This window comes from Venturia canescens, chromosome 10, assembly GCF_019457755.1.
Source record: "Venturia canescens isolate UGA chromosome 10, ASM1945775v1, whole genome shotgun sequence".
NCBI classification, from domain to species: domain Eukaryota; kingdom Metazoa; phylum Arthropoda; class Insecta; order Hymenoptera; family Ichneumonidae; genus Venturia; species Venturia canescens.
Genome location: NC_057430.1, coordinates 14,314,477 through 14,335,395, shown reverse-complemented (window position 1 = coordinate 14,335,395; position 20,919 = coordinate 14,314,477). Strand labels below are relative to the sequence as shown.

The following is a 20,919-nucleotide window of genomic DNA, read 5'->3' as shown; positions in this document are numbered from 1 at the left end:
GAGGTGAAGATATGACGCTATCGTGCCTCGAGTTACACGTGAGAAAAAGCTCTCGACACCTTTTCACGACTCTCATCCTCCCTCTCCTCGGACACTTCTCTCGTTTCGTTTCTTTCTCTCGCGAGCGTTGCTTCTCGCTTCGTCTTCTTCTTTTTTTCACGTGCTTTTTCCTTTTCGCAATTTCTTCATTTCGCCTCTTTCACAAGGCGGATTATTCTCTAGCGTTCCTGGAAATTAAATCGTCCGGAGCGAGATCATATCGCTCACTTTTATTGTCCACGCCAGACTCGCCAGTCTAGTTACACTTTGTAACTAGAGAAGAACGGGGCAGGAAACAAAGCGAAGGAGGGACAGCGAGTCCAAACCTCCGAAGCGGTTTCAATAATTATTCAATATCACTTCGAGTACTCGAATATCGAAGGTTACTTGTCTTCTTTGCTGTCGTTCATCGTATTGATAAAAATATCAATCGTTAACCGTACACACGTTAGAGCACCATCCAATTCAAATTTCCATAAAATTTCATCATTTCAATTCGTCTTTCCGATATGAAAATAAATCCCAAAATGCAGACACAAGTGGATGATTTTGGAGTAAAATTTCCTGCCCGTAATCACGCGGTTGCAATTTAATTGAGCGTCAATAAAAGCTGACGTTAAAAATCCATAAAAAAAGGAATTTCGTAATTCCTCTGGAAAAATGTTGCTCGTACAAATTCGCACTACCGTAAGGTTAAAGGGGTTAAGAAAATAGTTTATTCTTATCTCCGTCAAATGTGATACTCTTGAGATATAAATAATATACAAAAGTGATGTAAAAAGTTGGGCACTCTCGGGAATATGCCAAGACGATAACATGCGTCGTTTGGCCGTTGTGTTGCACTCTCGTAAATTTGTCAGTTCTCGTAGGCCATCTCGCCTCTTGCACACGCGATATATGTGGATATTTTTCTTGCGGCGTACAACACAGGCACACACGCGCGTACTGAACACAGTGAGAGTAACACAGCGCTGGAAGAGAGACTCGAACTTGCCTCGGACACTCTCAGTATTCTCGCAAATTATCCCCTTTCAATTTGTACGTTACTTTCTTATCGCTTGAGCTCGCTACCGTCCCGTTGTGCAGTGCATGTTTTAAGAGATCGCGCGGTGGGGAAAAAAAGTGTTGGGGAAAAAAGAAGCGAGAGAGGCAGAGAGAAAGAATAATGCCTCGAGGCTTTCGTTATAGGCAATAAATAATGACTAACGTCTCAATGCAGCCTGTAAAAGATGAGAAAAAATGTGCTCTCCTGCATTATCTTATCAGAGGCCCTGCCCAGTTTTGTCTTAGTGTCGAGCTCTTTAGTTTCGACTCGTAATTAAACAGCGTGACCATAAATAATTGACTTTGTAATTAGAAGCTTTTTTTTCTCCCAGTTATCGATCTCCACTCGAAATAATCCTTCGACTAAGTATATTGTTTGCCTTTTCTATTTTCAAGATTCCGTGGGGACCGGACGCCGAGAGTTTTTCAACACTCGAGGCGACCAGCTTTCTTTCTCTCGTTCTCCAGTTCCCACGATAATTATTCTTTTCAATTATCCACGCTCCACCCACGCCCCCTCATTTCTCGTAACTTTCTTGCACGACTAAATAAAAGGTAAAGTAAAAGAATGATAAAACGCAGCCCGCTCTTACGGGCTCCAACCGGCAAGGTCGCTCGCTCTCTCGAAACTCTTGCTACGCCGATATCTCCCTCTCCCGCGCGCCCGGCCGCGACGCTATCTTCGCCTCTTGCGGGGTCATTAACAGCGGTAGAAAAGCCACCGCCGCAGAAAAAGGAGTGAACACGGTAGAGATGAGAAGTGTTAACCGTGACGAAATGCGGCACGACCAACGAGCCCTCCCGCCAAGACCGAACTCTCCTTTTCCTTCTCGCCCGGCTCTTTCTCTTTCATATTCTCTCCTCTACTCGGATTATACTATTATCAAGTTCACCATATTTCACGTGTACGAAGTACGTAACTCTTACAGCAGGAGAAACAAACCTCACTGACTGCTCTCTCCCCTCGGCCCTTTCTTTTTCTTACCTTCCTGATAGAACAATATATTTTTTAAAAAATCTCAACGTACTCCATCAGAAGGGAGCACACGCTGGGAGGCCAAACTACCAGGAGGACTCGAGAGAATGAAATTCGCAGTTGGCCGCATGCTTCGAATCAAATGAAAATAAAAAATGAAAATATCATTTTTAGCGGATGCTTGAAAAACCAGAATTTCATTATATTCGTAATTAAAATAGATAATAAAATTAATAAATATTTACGGTCACTTACACGAATCAACGTAAATTAAGTGAACGAAGTGAAGCATTTTTTCATCTTTGTGATTTCTCATTCGCGTTTATAGAATAGAAATTAAATCGTTAAATTGGTAATTTGCATCCTCAAAGGCTAGAATTTCAAGTCGATTTCAATTCACACGAAAGCTTCGTACTCGGCAAATTAAATTTGACAAATTACGTTTCCCTACTCGCAGAACGGTATCCCGGTCTCAGGACTAGAGTTTTTTTCTTCACTTCCTCCCCTCCGTTTGGCCGGGTCTGTGGCGAATGTAGTGGGCACCAGTAAATACCGGTAATCACTTCTCGATCCTTTCTAACCTGTGGCTTGACCCTGCGACCCGGAGACTCATCGTCGTCGCTTTTCATTCGGGTTACCGTCGCCAGAAACGCGTTTGTAGGCTCGTGATGCTTTTTGAGAACGCGGAGGTGAGGAAAGGAGAGGAAGAAGCGAGAAAACTTTCAAAAGCGGGAAGAATGCGAAAAGCTTTTGAAATAAAAAATTGAATTGCTCGTAAACCTGAATAATGAGGCGAGAAAAATTCATTCGAATGTCTTCACAAAGAGACCGATTTTCAAATTGCTTTTTTCCTGAAAAGATAGAATTATGAGAAACTCGGATTTGTAGAAATTTTATTAAAATCGAATGTTCCTTGGAGGGACCGAGCTCAATTAAACTCCATTGAAGAATAAAACGGTCACTCCAGTTGAATATTCGGAACAACCGACATGAGAAGCGATTCGAGATGCTCTTGGGTGAGCCCCTCGAACGACTTTCTCATCAAGAGCATAAAAAATACCAAATCCGAGAATTCCGGAGGGCCAAACAAATATACTCAAGCAAAATAAACGTTCTGTCAAGACCAAAAGAGCTCGTTCAAAACCACAGCGCCGCATAAGTTTTATTCCACAAGTCAGTTATAGATTTTCTCCACGCTCTTCGACATCAGAATATTGACTGGATGACAGAACAATAAAAAAAATTAAAAAAAAAAAATATATATATATCAAAAAACAGCGAAGTTATACAAAAAGTGGCAAATTCTATGGAGAAGCGGGAATAAATCGAAGAGGCACGTTGTAAAAAAGCGAGTAAAGAAGTGCGAAAAATTGACGTGGCCAATTTGGTGGGTGAGCGAAAGATCCGAGTCACTCCGCTTCTCGATCCCGTCGATTTCCTCCGTTCCCTTCGCGATCACTGTTCTCAGAAGATCGGCTGGGGCTCGGGCTTCGACTAGCAACGCTCTGTCTTCCTCGACTCTGGCTTCTCCTTTCCTCCCTATGATCGTACGCGTAGCCTCCGGTTCCGTTATTCTCGCGATGTCTGCTCGGCTCAATCGGGTCTTTGACGAGCCTTTCCATCTGTTCGTCCTGTCGACTGTTGCACGATTTTCCGCGACGCGGTCGGCTCCGCCGCGCTGCCGCTCGCTTCCTCCTTCGACCCCCTCCTCCTCCCGGTCCGCAGCCTCCCTTTCGACTCTTCGCTCGACGGGATCGACGAGACCCTCCCGTCTTGCAACCACCCCTCGAACGACTCTTGCCGCCACCTCCTCTCCTCCTACGCTTCCGACCTCCTCCAGCTCCGCAACCCGCTTGTGCTCGGCGACGAGCACGCCGCTTCGACCGACCCTTGCAACCCCCACCGCCCTTTCGACTCATCGCTCGGCGCCGACGGGACTTTCCCTTTGGGGCGCAACCACATTTCTCCATTGGCATCAACCCACCGTCGGTCGTCAGCTCAGGGTCCGAGTTCAAACTGTAGTGGCCGTGAACCTCTTTCAATATTCCGTACTCCAATCCTCGCTTCAGTGCGGTGAAGAGCTAAAAAGTTTTCACTACTTTAGTGATTAGGCTGATAGGCTGATTGACGAATTCACTGAAAACTCTTTGTTGGATCAACAAATTGTGGCAAACGAAATTTTCTCATTCATCTCAATTTTGGTGATACGATAATGTTTTTGTGAACCAATTTTTTAGTGAGTTGGCAAATTCCACTTTGCTCGCGACGATTCGTCGATCCGACAAGTTTTTTTTTTTTTGGTCCTCGGTGTACTTTGCTCCTTTGGGGATTTCATGGAAAATTTATCATCTCAGTGTACTCGATTTATTTTCGGGGATTTTATTGATTCTTGAAATTTTCAAATATTTTTGGTCTCTTTGTTCGAATGAATGAATATAAAAAACGCTGCACGACGATTTTTCTAACCTCAATGTATCGACAAACCAGTTGTCGGGAGGCTCCCGAGTTCTTTTCCAGAATTTATTTATTAAATTATCGAAAATCCGTTTAAAAAATGTACTCACTTTTCGTTGAACGTTCCCATCGGTCGGTATATTTGAGCCGTTGTATTCAGAATTGATGAAGTTCAAAATTTCTCTCGGCGTGGAGCCCTTAACCTCGCGTAAATTTCGTATCGCCGAAACGACGAGGGCAGTCATTTTCGGAGGATACTTAACCATTTTCGCTTCTTGGGTATATCTCGAATGAAGATTTATCGGTGAAAAATAAAAACAGTGATTCGTGTGTCAACGTGTGTTTGCGAGGCTTGTCAGGTGCTACGAGAATGTTGGCGACATGGGAATTGAGATGCGGAGATTCTCAACTTGTTAATATCGATAAAAAGATATTGAAAAGGGTCATTCAAAAGATTTGATTATCCGAAGAACCAGCTCATAAAATCTTGCACATAAAAAAATTGTAAACGATGACGAACTTGAAATTTTTCTTGTGAATTGGGATCCATAAAAAACGTCTCTAAAAGGCTTTATGATTCTTTAACGACTGCATATATTCGTTTTTATATTGGCAATTTCTGGGTTTTTCTGACCCTTCGAACCGGAGGGTTGGGATGGCGAAGAAACCGCGAGATTGGCACCATCAAGAATTTTACTTTCTCAGCTCGTCCGAATGTGGAGGCGAATCTTAATTTTAAAAAATCTTCGTTCCGTTCAACGAATCGGCCTCTTCTTTAATCGCCAACACATCGTGTCACTCCGATTGTCATCAGCACTCGTACGAATTTCTCGCTTCCTCTGCTGGTTTTCCGTGCTGATTTTTTTGTTTTTTTTTGTTTTTTTTGTTCTCTCTTCTTTTCGGCTCGAAGGTGAAAATAAAGGTGCGGAGAGGGTTGATCGAAAGTAAAAAGGAAAGGGCCGGCTGCCAATGGCGATTACGAAATAACTGGGGAGCTTGTTGACGACTGTCACTTTGTTCCCCCTCGGCGTTGCCAAGAGGCCGCGAAAGGAGAAGGAAAAAGCATCGAGTGTTTTCGCGAGCGTGTTTCTTCTCCTCCCTCCTCCTCAACGAAACGATTATCTAAGCTCATTTATTTCTGCAGTCATTCACGTCGTTGAAAAAAGTGGGACAATAATTCGCAGTGTCGTTGCAACGAGGTTTCTAACCCCCAGCACATTTCAATTCAACCTCGAAGTACAGAGAGCAAAATAATGCCACGGTATCCGATGATCGTTCCATTGAGATTTTGGAAACACGGCTCAATGAATCGGGGAGTATATTAAGCACAGAAACAGTCGCGCTAAGTAGAACGACGTTAAAGCCGGGACGTGATATCTTCGGTGTGTTATACAAAAGAGAGAAAAAAAAAGGGAGGAGCAGGCGGAGGAGTTTGTCGCGTTTTAGTGGAGCGGCGAGCAGGTGGATTATGCGAGTATAACCGCGACGACGACGACGAGGATGTTGTGGTAGCAGTTTTGATGCACATAGTTGTCGCATTTTGCGGAGTTTTACTAGTGGAGCGTGACAGTGGCAAAGCAAAGCGGAGAGAACAGACGTTTCAGTAGTCGCAGGCTTATTAAATAAACATAGAAAAGCGTCTGACTCTCGCTCGCTCTCTTCCTCTCGTTTACTCTCCCTTCGATCTCCCTCCTTCTCTTTCTCTCTCCATCTCTGTTTCCTCATCGCCGCCACCCGCACAAACTGCTCGACCGGTGTCACGTGTTTATAAATAGTGCATCAACGTAATGCTCCCTCGCAAAGAGTCGAGCACACGGACACGCACGAGCACATGCAGAAGTGAGACGCGTTACTAAGAGCGGCCAATTCGGAGAGCAGACCCACGAAAGATTTACGAACGCTTGTGTATCCAACGTTTCATCATCGTCCAAAGCACACCAACACCCACACAGCCTCCCCTCTCGACACAAACCGACAGAGATGCGGCGTCATACGAGCATCGGACCGCGAGAGCACGACAGACGCGAACGCGGAACGGAATTCGAGGTAGCGAGAATGAAATTGAAACGCGCCCGATTTGTGTGCATGTGCGTCTCTCTCTCTCTCTCTCTCTCTCTCTCTGTGCTGAGGTATCCACCGGCGAAACACCGCGCCGAGTAATAGGCTCTCAGAAAATATACGGGAGCAGAACTTGATGTATTTCTGCTCGAGTCATCCGAGTCGCTTTCCAAATTTTCATTTTTCGTTTATCGATTCTGCAGCTCTCGGGTCTTTCGAAGATCTTTTCACAGTTGCTCGAGCGAAATACTTCGAAAATATCCGCAGATATGCTATGACTCTAAATTCTGGTGGATCGTTGTTTGAGGACGAAGTTCGAGTTTCTCGGGTTGAACAAATAATAATTTTTGTACGAGCGACCGAGGGAGATCGAATGTTTAACGAATGTTTGAATTTCTGTGACGATCGATCATTAATGTAAAGCGAAGGTTACGAATTTATAATAAAATTAGAATTAACACAAATATTTATAGTAGAATCGCATTTTCCAGTGGTCACTTGAGAAGGTCAGGGACAGAATGTTCCTCCTCTCTCTCTCTCTCGGTCTCTCATTTCGTGCTTGTGGGAGCAACGAAGCCATGGCAAACGTAAATCAGGCTGTAGCATGTGGAGTTATATTAGCAACGAGAAGATACGAGATTGCTTCTCGAGAGAGGAGAGAAATCTCGAAATCGTTCCACCCACCGGGCTAGCATGCTCTCAGACGACGTCGACGTCGAGTACGATGATGATGACGACGACCACACGAAGGCACTCGCACGCGGTCCTAGTTCTTCTTCGTCTCCTCTCTCTTTCTTGAAAGGAGAGAGAAGCTTGAGAGAGGGGGCGGCGTTTATGCGAAGCATCTCTCGAGCCGACATAGACGTATAAATAATTTTCGCGAGCATCCTACGAGCGCAGGAGAGAAACGTTTTCGCTGTTGCTTTCCGAAACTCCGGATTATCGTGTCGACTCTCGCGAACTAGAATCGCAGATCGCTCTTGAGAAGCACTTTGAGATATGGCTGATAAAAGGGCGCAGAGTTGAGGCTTCTCGGCGAAGCTTTTGGAGCATTTTGTCTCAAGGCGCGAATATTTGCCCTCTCCACTGCCTTTTTTCCTTCGGTACGTTTTTTTTCTCTTTCTCTCCCGCTCTATCCTCGTGCCAGTCTCTCTAGTTAGATGCATAGCGCAGCATCCCCGAGCACCCTCGAAATGTAGCCTCCCGAATTAATCAGCTAGCCGTCATAATTCATATTTCAAATAACGAGAGTACCGCTCCCAGTTTCTCTTCTCAGACAAGCGGCATAACTAGTGTCTTTAGAAATTATCTTACAGCATCCCAACTGCTCCAGATGCGTTCACACACGCTACCGTCACGCTTTTTACTCGTTTTTTATTTCCTCTCGGTTATCGGGGCTTTCTCTATTCGGCGAATTCTCGAAAATTGTGTTAATCATCCACACAAAAATCTCAAACTTTGTTCACCAGAGATCAAGTATCGAGCGTCACTCCAAACGAAATTCTGCCTCATTAATAAACACGTCGGACCGAAAGCCAAAATCTTTTTTCTACCCTGCAACAATCGTCGGCGCGATAACGTGCATAAATGATTTGAAGAAAAATCGAAAAATGCCTTAAAGCTCAAATATTTATTGCTCCTGGTTCGGTGTTGATTCGATAATTTTTTAAAACACAATTTATTCGTGTATCGACAGAAATTTGTTGATCGAAAAAAAATCTAATTCACTGGATAAAAACAATAAATAATTAGGCATATAAAAAAAGTGTGATCGAACAACTTGATCCAAAAAAATGGGATTTTGTTAGATGAGAAAAATTTGGTTTTCAGTCTGTCTCATTGTGCAAATTATTTTGACGATAAAACTCATTTTGGATTGCAGGGAACCAGCGACGCTTTCGATTAGCGGCTCCGTCGTGAAACTTGATCAGCGAAGGAAATGGAAACAGTGGGAAAGAAAGAGAGGAGGCACGAGTGAGGCAGGAGAGCGAGGGAGAATGAAAGAAGGAGAGAGAAAAGCTAGAGGGACCGGCTGTGTCCAGTCTTCATCTCGTTATTAGGTATGAGAGACACACAGGGAGGGTGTGCGACTTTCTGCAGGCTGATCTCTCCGGTGTGTCTTACGGCCTCGCGAGAGGAGCACGTTCGCCAGCAAAAGCGCACGTTCTCCGCGCGACACGCTCTTTCTCTCGTTCTATCTCTTTCTCTGTTTCTCTTACAAATAACCCCCTTAAGCCGCCTCATCCTCGGCTGCCGTTGGTCTCGTTGCACGCAATTTCGCTCCGGTATTTCCGGGTGCGTGCACCAGACTTCGTCTCGAGAACGTCTCAAAGAAGAGTCTCGTCAACTATATACGAGCAAAGTAGACAAACGCCTACGAACATTTCGAATGGAAGCAAGTGCGTCGGTAAAAGTTGATGGAAAAACGGCGAAAACTAGGCTCACGAAAAAACGTCTGGTCGAAGAAACGCAAAATTTTCGTGTGCCCGATGAATTTTCATCGAGTAAAAGTGAACTTTTCATAGATGCACGTATTTCAAAAGTATTTTGATTAATCGTCCTTTGAAAACTCAGTCCCTCGACGATTTGGTACTCGAGAAGGTGAAAAACAAACGTTGGAGATACATTCGTGTTAGTTTTGCCAGTAAATCAGTGCGATCACAACGAAAAGCAGGAGCTCTCTTCACAGAAGAGTTTATAAATGTATCTCCCACGCCCTCCACTGTCTGGCGCAATTTCTATCTCTTGTTCTTCTTCATTCTTTCTCTCTTACTTCCTTTTTCGTGGCATGCGAGAGAAGCCCTCGAGTGAAAAACAAAGAACACAGGGCTCTCTCTCTCTCTCTCTCTCTCTCTCTCGTACTTGATTTCTGCTTGCGGATTTTGCTCTTTTGCTTTGGCTCTTCTCGTCCTCGTTTCTCTCCTCCAACCCTCTGCCTCTTCAGTCTCTCAATCCGACGAACAGACGGACGCAGTCGTGCCTTTACGCAGCGTCAATATCGTTCTGTATTCGCCCTTTTGCTTAAAACGCTTCGAACTTTTCGAGTGCAAACATATATTTTAAATTTCTACTCTTTGTCAGGAGGCGGCATGCAGACTCACTGTTAACGTTTCGGAAGCTCAAATTAATTTGCTTCTTTCGAGCTTTTCGTCTTCTTCTTCTTCTTCTGCTTCCCCGTCGTCGCGAGTCTCGCATCCGCGTATTTTTTCAACACTCACTTTCAGCTGGAAGCGTCTACAACGTATTTGTATACGAAGAGTCTTCATTTTGTTGTTCTCCTCCGGAGAAAAGACAACGCGACGATACTCCTCGGGCGTCTCCTCCAGTTCTCACCAGAGCGTACGAGACAAGGGTGAGAAAAGCAAAAGCCAGACGAAGAGAATAAATTGCTCTCCAGCCGGCGTGAAAGCTCGCAGCTTTTTTTTATTCGTTCCATTGGCTTTTCACAAAAGCGTGTTTTTCTTTGCTATTACGCACGCGATATCCACGGTCCACTTATCCGCGTCCGCTCGAATCGATTATGGTTATTGATTCTGGTAAAAGAAAGCTCGATAATCAGGAAAGCGGCGATGGAACAAGCGAGGGGAAGGTGAAAAAAAACGAACTGCAGATAAACCGGCAACGCGACGACCACGAAGGAGAAGGAAACCTGGAAAAAATCGACGAAAGGAACGAGCAGATTACTAAAGAAAAACGATAACTGAAAATATGAAAGAAGAAGCAAATTTGTTCCCGCGCCTTCGAATCACCGCGATGAGGACTCCTCTCCTACCTCGACGTGTGGGTTGGTTCTATCTCCTTTCACTCGGCAGTTAATTACGAGCGGGAGACGTCGACGCCCGGCACTTACGATACAAGGGCTAATGCTGTTCGCGACAAAACGCCTAGAGTTATGAATAACGAGCCGTGGAGAGTCTTGGCTTTACTTGATTCCCGGACCACGTCAAGATACCCCGCGCGTACACATCGCCGGTGCCCCATAAGATACAGTCGCAGGCTCGAGAGCTCGACGTATTCTTGGGCGCTTCACTCAATAAAGTGTTCTAACAATACTCAAATAAATGACGATTCGAAAGAAAACTCACGATCCAGGAGGAGGAACCGGGAAGCTTTTCCAATCTTTTCTCTTCCTCGACGACCACTTTCTCCTATTTTTAGTTTACCTTCTCTTTTGACTTTCCATTTTTCTGTGTTTATTAACTCGAATTCGAATTTTCCATTTTTAGGAAGCATTTTTGAAATTCCACACGTCGTAATTTCCAAAAACAGTGACGCAAAGGACGACGAAATCAACTCTAACTTTCCAGTTTTCAAAACTGTTTTGATCCCTCTCAAACTGTTGACACGCTCACAGGTGGACGAGAATGAATACTGTAGTATCGAAAATTCGTTGACACTCAGTGGCAGGAAGAGAGGCTGCATTTTTTCAGATTTTCTTTATCTGAGAAGAAAGTCGTAATCGTTTTGAGTTTAGGAGTAAAATATAATCAGAAAAAAATTGAGACTTCTTCTGACGCGTAGCCGCAATTGAGAAAAATTTTATCCCAAAAAAATAAGCTGGAGTCAAGGAAACAGTTATTTTTGAGTATCGTTGAAACAACTTTCAAATATCCTAAGACACATTTTTACATCGGTGATATGCTGATCTGCAGTTCGTCTTCAATTTCCAACGTCTCATCAACTAGAAATTTTATTCTTGTCGACAAGCCGTTAATATCAATTTCTCGATAATAGTACCGCGTCTATCGGGATGGATCATAGTAATTTATTTATCGACCATATCTTCGATCCGGCGATGATGGAAATCGTGAATGTTCGATCGCAGTCGTTGACTCTTCTTGACTTATAAAACCGGCTTTGAAACTTTCGCATACACAGTCTAATAGAATACGTGTGTTCGTTAAAATAACGAGGGAGATTGTAGACGAGAATAAATAAACGAAAAATGCTCATATTTCTTCTCAATAATCTAAATGAAGATGCTACGAAACATTATTATGAGACTTTGTTTGAAAAATTGTTTAAACAAATATCGTCTGAATCGTTGAATCATTTTGAATGAGAAATTTCGACAAATTTTTGAGAAGCAGTCAATAAAAATTTTTCAGAATGAGTAATAAAACGTTTGAGATGAAAATAATGAGCGTGTTTTAAAAGATCAACAAAATAACGATTACGAAATATCTTGCGTATTAGCTCGTAAGATTGGCTGAAACTCCGTTAATTGCATTACTGCTTCGAGGGTGTTTATTGCTCATAATTTTAGCGTGGTCTGTGACACTCGCAGTAGTGAAAGGCTGATTCTTGAAACATATTTTCATATTCGGCGACGCCGCGGTTATTTCGTAGCGATACGAGTCTTGCCACTATGATAATCGTGCAATAAAAATTCTTGTTAGTCTCGTTTTATCATCAAAATAGACTCTCTCTCTCTCTCTCTCTCTCTCCCTGTCTCTCTCTTTCGATGCAGTCATAGTTTAAGGGTGTATCAGGCCGTGTAATGTGTATATATTTATACATGGATATACATGCAAATCGGATGAATTTCCGCGGGCGAGATGTTTGAGGATCTCTAATACGCGATGCTGTCTTGGCAGCGCCGTAGCTCGATCTCTCTCATCACTGGTCCAAAGCCATTATGAACAGCTATAATAACAGGGATCTCTACAAGAGAAAAGACAGAGAAAGCCAAAGAGAGAGAGAGAGAGGGAGAAAGGAGATGAGTGAGAAAGTACGAAATAGAAACGAAAGTGTAAGATAGGGATGGTGGGACCCCCTCATTAATGGAACGGTGCGCGGACTATGAATCGTACATGATCCCACCTCAGTGAACGGACAGATTTCGTCCGTCGTCGTCGACGTCGTCCGAAACTCGTTTTCTGTCTCTCTCTCTCTCTCTCCTTCTCCCTGTTCTTTGCCATTTAGGCTCCTCTATCGTGGTCTATGAATGTAACTCGAATTCATCTCGGCTCTGAGTTGAGAAAAAGATGGAGGGAGCGCGAGGGCGAGAGGGAGAGAGAGAGAGAGCAAAGAAAGAGAAAGAGCTGAGAGAGAAAAGTCCACGAGGCGAGGATAATAATAACGGCGTAATGGCGAGAAGAACGGCGCGGATAATAATAATGGCTCGCAATTTATCTCTCTCATTATGTGTATAAAGTGGGCCGCTTGGGAAAATGCAGAAGCTCTTTTGCTTCTGTGGCGTGGATGCGCTAGCGCTCTCGGAAGAACAACTATTGCACGCCCGCCGCGGCGTCAATGCGTGAGCCGAGCATTTTCGCACTGCTCATCCACGAATGTCGTAAATAACTGCAACACCACCATTCCATCCGTGCATTATAACCGACCTCTTCGACCCAAAGTTGCGAGGCACCAGAAAGCAAGCAGACTGAGAAAACGCTTCTTTCCAGTGTAAACGTTGAAAGGAGAAAGAGCGAGGAAGAAAATTCTCCTTCGCCACGCAAAATTCTTCCTCGTTCCGTCTCGTATTCGAAATCCCCTGATTTACGAGGCCCTCCGACCATATTCCACCATCCAGGTGAACCGACCGTCCTTTTCTTCAAATTTTTCATTCAAACTTTCCTCGCTGCTTTCCGCAGGCAGATCGAAACAAAAGTTATCACTCGCGGTCCCCGAGTCTCCGAAAGTCTTTCGGTCATCCAATTTCCAATGACCAAACGATCGAAGAAAATCCTTCTCCGATTTAATAATAATTTGAACACGTCACTTATCAAATCTTTAAAGCAGTCCCTGCATTTGGTCTTCGATCGACCCCACAATACTTCACTTCTAAGTGGCATTTGACATTGATCTGAAAAAGCAACTCAAAAAAGCCGAACTAAACACAACTCAAAAGCAACGGTTCGATATTTCGTTTCAAGTTTTTCGTAAAAAATAATTTGACTCATTTGCTCATCTCGTTTAGTTTTTTCCTTCTAATACTTTCTCAGCGATAGAAAGATCCTAAGTGAATGTTGGCTCATCGGGCGAGGGCGTAAAAACTGACGTGTGAGGTGCAACTCTTCGTGGCCGTCGTTGTCGTAGTCGTCGACGCCAACGACGACGACGACGTTTGACGTTACTATGCTGAGTGCGTTTCTAAAAATATAACGGCACTTTGGCACGGGGGCAAGAAGAACGCTGTCGCACTATCATCTTTCCCTCTCTGCCTCGTATCCTCGTCATCATTTTCTCTCTCATTTTCCATACCCCATCCTCCCCCTTTCCTTCTCTTTCTCTTCATCTTTATCGTTTTTCTCATCCACAGCGAAGCTTGGCGCTTGTTTACATCGATAAAACTGCTATGATTACCTTGCCCCGAGCCATTAGGGATCTTCTGAGTTACGGCGAGCCCTCACCAAAGTCGCGAAAACCACAAAAATTATCCAAAATCCCTCGTGAATGAAGCTGTCGAGTGAGCGCAATGAAAATTTATTAACGTTGCTTACTTTTCGCGCTCGGAGTCAAACTTTTTGGTCTTTTTCTCAACAAATCGACAGTTTTTCAAATAATAATTCACAATTAAAAATAGTCGAGATCAAATTACAATGAGAAAGATTGAGCTCCGAGGCAATCGATGACAAAAGCTCAGCAGTAATTGCCTCCGATCGATGATTGTTTGAGCCATAATTTTGATTCGCTACCGTCGATCCGGAAGATCGCTTCACACAAACCTCTTAGTGCTCCCGCTTGAATCACGGGCCAGTACAAAGAGCAAACAGCATGAATCAGAAGGCAAGAATCTCAGTTGGCCAAATATTAGAGACAATAAAGTTGATTGTACGAATTGGTGGTTTGGAAGTTGAACGAGGGCATAATATTCATTCATAAATGATGCCCGCACCCGAAGGAGTTTATTTAGCGAGAGCTCGTTCAAACGCACGAACATCTCCATCGTCATTCTCGTCTCCGTTGAGCAGCACGAATATCTCTCTGTTATATCCCGCTGACGTAAAGTGTCTCAACCCTGTCTCGTTTGTTTTCCGCTCTTTCAAACGCTCGCTCGAGGATTCTCACACTGTTTTATGCGCCACGCAATTCCCCGTGTGCATACGCGTACAGGCGCGCGGGCGGTCTTCTAGTTTAAACGTCGAAAGCGGGCTGCTGCTCGCCTATAAGCGACACATTGTAGAGTGACGTTTACTGCCTGTTTTCGGTCCACTTTTGATCCGGAACGAGGTGTTAATTTCTTCGCGAGAGGAGGAACCCTCAAAGCATTTTGTCTATAGCTATATTCCCATAAAATTCGAAAGAAAAACTGGAGGAACGTTTGTGACAGCGAACTCGCAAACTTCGTGTCAGCGTGGTCGTTAAATTTTGAGGAATTGGCAGAATTCGCTGTTCGCAGCTTTCTTTTGTTTTCGCTATGAAATTTCGCGGTGCAGCATGTCTCCATAAATTCCTCTGATGTGTTTCAAGCCCCTTGGTGCCTAAACGAGGTCAAAACGGCGTCGAAGAATTATAACAATTGGCTAAACGTTATTGCACTGCAGCAAATTGGCAGGGACTCCCTCAGAGCCTGCTGCATTATCATTATTCCTGAGTAATTGACCGATCCAAAGTTGGGCCAAAGGCGAGTTTTTTTAAATCCAGTAATTACTATGAAAGAATTTTGAATAATTTGGCAAACCTTCCCTCCCCATTTCTCCATATTTTTTCTCCCAAAATGGGAATGTTCAACTTGGACTAAATGTCCTTTTAAGCGGTAGGATCTCCTCCATTGGAGGGACACGCCTCGCAAATGTGCTCGAAAACGAGGAACATTTGTACGGGTTATTTCCGAGGACTGTGCCCTTCGAATCGTCTCTATTACGTCTAATCGTCGGCTTTTATTTACCGCTTTCTTTGGAGCCTCCAATCTGCATAATTTCGGCTCCCTTTCGAGCCGATCCGAACTCTCGAAACTCCAGGCAATATTTCTCCGCGGACAAGTACGCTGGACTTGGCACTTCGAGGCGGTTTAATCTTCCGAATAAAAAGGCAATTCCGTGCTCTAAATTTGTCAAAATTATCTTCAAAAATCGATCTCCCCGATCAAGCTCGTCACGATAATTTGTTGAAACACCAAATTTATAGAAATCAAAAGCAAAGTTACATTTTGGGAACGTCAGAAGCGAGTTTGCTTCGTCGCCAGTGAGGGATTGTGAGAGTGGGTGTCGAGCATGCTAAAAGACACTGCATTCGTTCACAGATTGAGAGAAAGAGAAGCAGCCGAGAGAGAGAGAGAGAGAAATCTTTCACAGTTGTTGCATTCCTGGACGACGAAGAGTATTAGTCTGCGAAGCGAGCAGGCCAGACAACTACGGCGAGGAAAAGTGAGCCGGGGAAGGAGGACGGGGGCTGTTGGACGAGGGCGAATTACGGCGGCTACGCGATGCGGCAAACTTCGGGTGTTATGTAATCGAGTCGACATGGAACTAATATGTATTGGTGTTGGCCTCCGAAAATTGTGCATGAACTCTCCGAAACGTATACACTTATATATATATAATATTTACAGACGAAAACTGAGAGCGCACCGACGCCTCGTTGCATCTCGCGACACAGAGAAGTTGGTACTAATTTTGACCAGTCAGTAATTTTGCAACACTCACATTTCTCGAGATGCGAGAGCCCGATTCACCCACGTATTTGCTTCGCTCCTTTGGAATTTATTCCAAAAATGTGTTCCTCGTAATTTCGCGGAGGAGAGAAAAATTCAGTTATTTTCGTCTCTTAAAACTCTCGGAATAGTAAAATCCTGTTTATATTTCGGTGCCTCGATCGAATTTGTTTCCACTCTCGTGATTATTACTGTCCTTTCGTATAATGACTCACCGATTGTTTCCCGTGGTTTATTCCTGCTTCTTTTCCATTTTACTAAACTTTAAGAAGCAGCAACTCGTGAAATTATAGAATTAGAATTTTGTCCGCCCCCAGACTCTGAATCGTGCGTGCTCTCATGTGCGTAATTCCACATATTTTAGTGGCTCTCCGTGTGTGCGTACATGTAAGTGGGATATATTAGTATCAAGAGAAGCTGGCAGACTTGTCTGGTCCGCGCCCCCGGTTATTATACACTCCAAATGCAACGCGGAGGCGTTCACGTCAGACGACGTAGCATGGAAAAAGAAGCAGCGCGAAAGAGGAAGAGGAGCACACAGTGTGGGATCCAGCAGACGCTCGGTAATAAATAAATATGTTGAGCTTGGAAGCTCGCGAAATTTGACAGGGTCAGGGAGAAACGGTGCGATACAAAAATTCCCTTTTTTTCAACGGCGCTGCAAGCCTCGTGTATGAATATAAACATATGAACGGAGCGTTGTTTTCGAACGAGAAGGAAACAACGTGGGACTCGAAGGTCTCTTTGGCGTTTGATTTCAATCGACGAGAACAAAGACTGACGTTCAGTAGAATTATTCTTCATTTCGCTTCGTACCAAGTGCATTTATGGCACGAAGAAATCTGCAAGATGCAAGATTTCGTCCAATTAATTACAAAAATATTTAATTCCGGAGTAAAAGAGACGAGATCTTGAGAAAGCGGGCCACGTGTTCGCCTGGATCGTGGATGAGGAGGCGAAATTGACCCTCGACTTCCGGAGTCTCCGAATGCGGACGAGGGTCTGCCTTTTTGTCCTCTGGATGGAATAAGCCCGCCGGAGGAATTTTGTCACGAGGTTTCTCTCTCTCCCACGTCTTCGACAAATAACACAAATTGAGTGTACACGAGCAGCGCGAGTTCGTTCAGTCACGCGTGGCGAGTAATGGATTCCGCGTAATCCCGAGTGGCTGCTCCTCAGGAAATCGCTGTTTTGTGTACTCAACAGCGGATCTGTGGAAACGCCTAGACGAACGTGGCAGGTGTGAGGCTAATCAGAGATTCCTCCGATAACAACCGATCAATCGGATTCTCAGCTTATGGATCATTTGCCTGCTGCTTTGAGTCTCTATTGCTCAATCGATTTTCTTCCTAAAGTCGTTTCTCTGGAAAAATTTATCCAAATTTTCTTCCCAATTACAGAAACGAGCCTGCCCAGAAACCCAACTCCATCGGTCTTTTCTTTTCTGCTGTTCGCGTCAAAAACTCGTATTCGCTTCCGCTTGAATTTAGAAATTAACTGGAGAGAGCAGCCCGCGCAGAATAAGAGACATTCGTTATTCCGCTTAACTGCTTAAAGTCGGTTTTTGAGGTTGGCACGAGGAACACGCAGCACAAAATACGAATTAAGTGATTTTTGGAGCAGCAGGAAATAAGAAAATGTTATTCGAAGAATTCATTTTTTCGTTTATTTTTTTTGTATATCGACGAACAGTCCAAAAACCTTGTAACTTTTGTGAGTAAGCGTCTGAGATTTTTGGTCTCTCCTCTTGAGAGCTGCGAACTGATCGTTTCGAGTGCTTAACAACAATTTCAACTGCAGCAATTGTGAGCCTCACTGCGCTGTGAGGCACCGAACACAGATGCTTTGTAAGATTCGTTTAATAAAATCTTTATTCTAAATGAATTTGTATTTATTTAGCCTGACAAAACCGAATGTCGAACGAGTGGGGAAAGTTTCTAAAGCACGAAAAAAATCTTGAGAACCTACAAAATATTTGCAAATGCTTTTCAGCTCGACGCCCCTCTTCTTCAAGGTCTTAACGTCAAAAATTAATTAGTTGTTTTTCAACTGTGAACCCAATGAAAAATCGTTCATTATTGTCGGTGTGTAATGAACGTAGGAGCAGAAATGAAGACTTTACTGTGTCGAAAAAGAGGCCTGTTGTTGAGGGCACTTTTTTCAACACGATGCTCATCCCATTTTGACACGAGGGCAAAGGAAAACTGTGAGAAACCTGAGCGATACTGCTGCCCATGAAGTTGCGAAGTTCCAATTGGTTTTCACCATTAAAAACTCCGAGAACTGCCTGCTGTTCGGGGCCTGGAGTGAGAGTTGATTCATAGCTGAGCGGTCGCCCAACTAAGTGCTCGAATGAATGGCATCGCCAGATTTACGTGCGGCGCATTCATCGCTGTCGATACACAGAGGTGTAATTTTACAGGGAAAATCATTATCATGTCTGAGCAATAAGAAACATTCCATCATCGTAAGTTCACCACATTTTCTTCGTTCGGGACATCGCAAAAGGTTCTCCCAAGGTGGCGATAAGGTCCCACAGATCCACATCAATAACACAGTAATTTTCCGCGTGAAACTCCTGTCACAAAGTGTCAAAGCACTCTGAATAATGGGCCTCGATATTGGTTGGGTTAAACGAATTTGAATAACTTCAGACTCCAGGAAAGATTTACGCACGAGGCTATTAATCAGTTTTCTATTATCCACACATTTGTGCCAAACCCACGTGAGAGTTTTGAAGGCATATATAAACCCTCGACACAAAAAAAATCAATCCAAAGTCTCGAGTGCCAAATGATGAAACTCCTCACTTCAGTTTGGTGTCTTCTCCTCAGTATTTATTTTGGTAAGATTATCAAAGTTTTGGGCTACTCATTTTCGATCATTTTTGTTCCCATGAGTTGAAAATAACGACGAAAGCATCTTCAAATTCGCTATTTCAGCCGAAAGTGGCTTGGAAAACAGTCTATTTAAATGGAGTGCAGAACTTCGTAACTTCACGAGGGGACTCAAAGTGGAGAACAGCGTTGGAGAGCTCGTTGAATTGAGCATCGAAAGTGAACCTCCGCGACTCAAAGGTCTTTTCAATTCAAGCCAAGTTCAATTTTTCTTGCATACTCGTCAAAGTCAAAATTCCCCTGTGCAGCTAATAACCGATGATCCACAATCGCTCAATGGCAGTCGATTCGACAGCAACAAGCACACTTTTTTAGTAACCCACGATTGGATGGGTGACAAGAGAAGTCGGTCTTGTGCTTTCATTCGCGATGGTAAGAATTTTCAAACTCTCTCTCTCTCTCTCTCTTTCCCTTGGAGTTTCCCGAAATTTAATTCGACATCCATGAAATTTCAGAGCTTCTGAAAAAGCAGGATTCCAACGTGATCGTCGTTGATTGGGGCTCCATAGCTTCCTCCGACTACGGAACGACGCGGCTTCAAGTTAGAGATGTTGGCAGAGCGCTTACCAGGATGATCGAACATCTGCAAAGAGTTGGTTCCCTAAAACCGGTGCGGACTACTCTCATTGGTCACGGTGTGGGCGCTCACGTCATGGGAATCGCCGGTTCGCTAGCGAAGGATCCAATCGGAGTTGTTATCGGTAGCGACACAAAATCAACAATCAACGAAAACTAACGTTGCTTACTATCTCAAGCTTCCAATTGGAATCGAAGTAGCATCAAATTGGATCGATTTTAGTTGAAAATACAGACTCAATGGTCCTAGAATTTCAATGGTTACGTGACGCCATGAGTTTTTGTTGACAGGATTGGATCCGGCTTATCCGTTATTCGTTGACTATCACCGAGGTCAGGGAATCACCGTCCACGATGCTGTACACGTACAAATTATCTACTCGGATCCCGGTTTTCTTGGCATCTCTACTCCTCGGGGTCATACGAACATTCATTTGAACAATGGTCACCCTCAACCCGAATGTGGATCAGACCAATTCCATGCCTGTTCTCATTCCCGAGCAGTGGAATATCTTGGGGAATCAATCAACGCGAAGTGTGGCTACTGCGCAGCCCAATGCAGGGCATCGGACCCCGATCTGTGTTCGCCCGCTTGCCTGGGCAGTGCCGCACTTCCTCTGAGAAACAGAGAGGCTTATTATTTTAATGGGAAAATAGAGACGAAAAACGCCTCCTGCCCTCCTGAAAGTCAATTTGAAACTGAATAACAGCGAATGGAACAATATTTGCCATTGTAAATGACTGCACTTTTACTCGAAATATACTTGAAAATGTACAAACATTTTTCATTTTATTGCGATCCCAGTTTCAGTATGATAATATTTTTGTATGTAAGCGAATGTGTGGATTTGTTAATGAGCGAGTATCACGATTGTTATGCAAGGAAGACATTGGAAAATGAATGAAATTATCAAATTTTCGATGCTTTTGTCAGCAACACTGCAAGTATTTTTAACCTGAAACGTGAGCATTGAAAAACTTGGTTAAGGCTGAATATTTATTAGCCTACAAGATTACGAAAAGTATGGATTTGTCATTGTCACGTTATCATGTTTTCGAAATTTGGCTGGACACTCTTAACAAACAGATGGTGAAACATCGGTATCGAGATCGTAACTCAAGCAGTCGAACGTCTCTCCAAAATAGTTTGACTCTGAAAGTATTGACTCAAGTGTGCCCTGGGATGATTGATTCGAGAATTTCCGTTGCTTCATATTCGAATGTTTCGATATCGGTTCGATGGTTCGGTACTCGAACCCTGAAACAATAGATTTTTT

General features: G+C 43.9%; 2 protein-coding genes across 2 annotated transcripts; one reads left to right on the top strand and one right to left on the bottom strand.

Moving 5' to 3' along the window:
• Positions 1 to 3,214: 3,214 nt before the first annotated feature.
• On the bottom strand, positions 3,215 to 8,022 carry LOC122417336 (serine/arginine repetitive matrix protein 3-like). The gene is made up of 2 exons (XM_043430773.1): positions 4,624 to 8,022; positions 3,215 to 4,140 (listed from the first exon to the last, which is right to left on the bottom strand). The coding sequence occupies exons 1-2, from the start codon at positions 4,777 to 4,779 to the stop codon at positions 3,469 to 3,471; spliced, it is 828 nt and encodes a 275-aa protein (XP_043286708.1). The 5' UTR covers positions 4,780 to 8,022; the 3' UTR covers positions 3,215 to 3,468.
• A 10,605-nt stretch (positions 8,023 to 18,627) lies between these two features.
• LOC122416795 (phospholipase A1-like) lies at positions 18,628 to 20,349 on the top strand. Its single transcript, XM_043429840.1, has 4 exons — positions 18,628 to 19,014; positions 19,112 to 19,438; positions 19,522 to 19,767; positions 19,934 to 20,349. Exons 1-4 carry the CDS (start codon positions 18,963 to 18,965, stop codon positions 20,347 to 20,349), a joined length of 1,041 nt encoding a protein of 346 aa, XP_043285775.1. The 5' UTR covers positions 18,628 to 18,962.
• Positions 20,350 to 20,919: the final 570 nt, after the last annotated feature.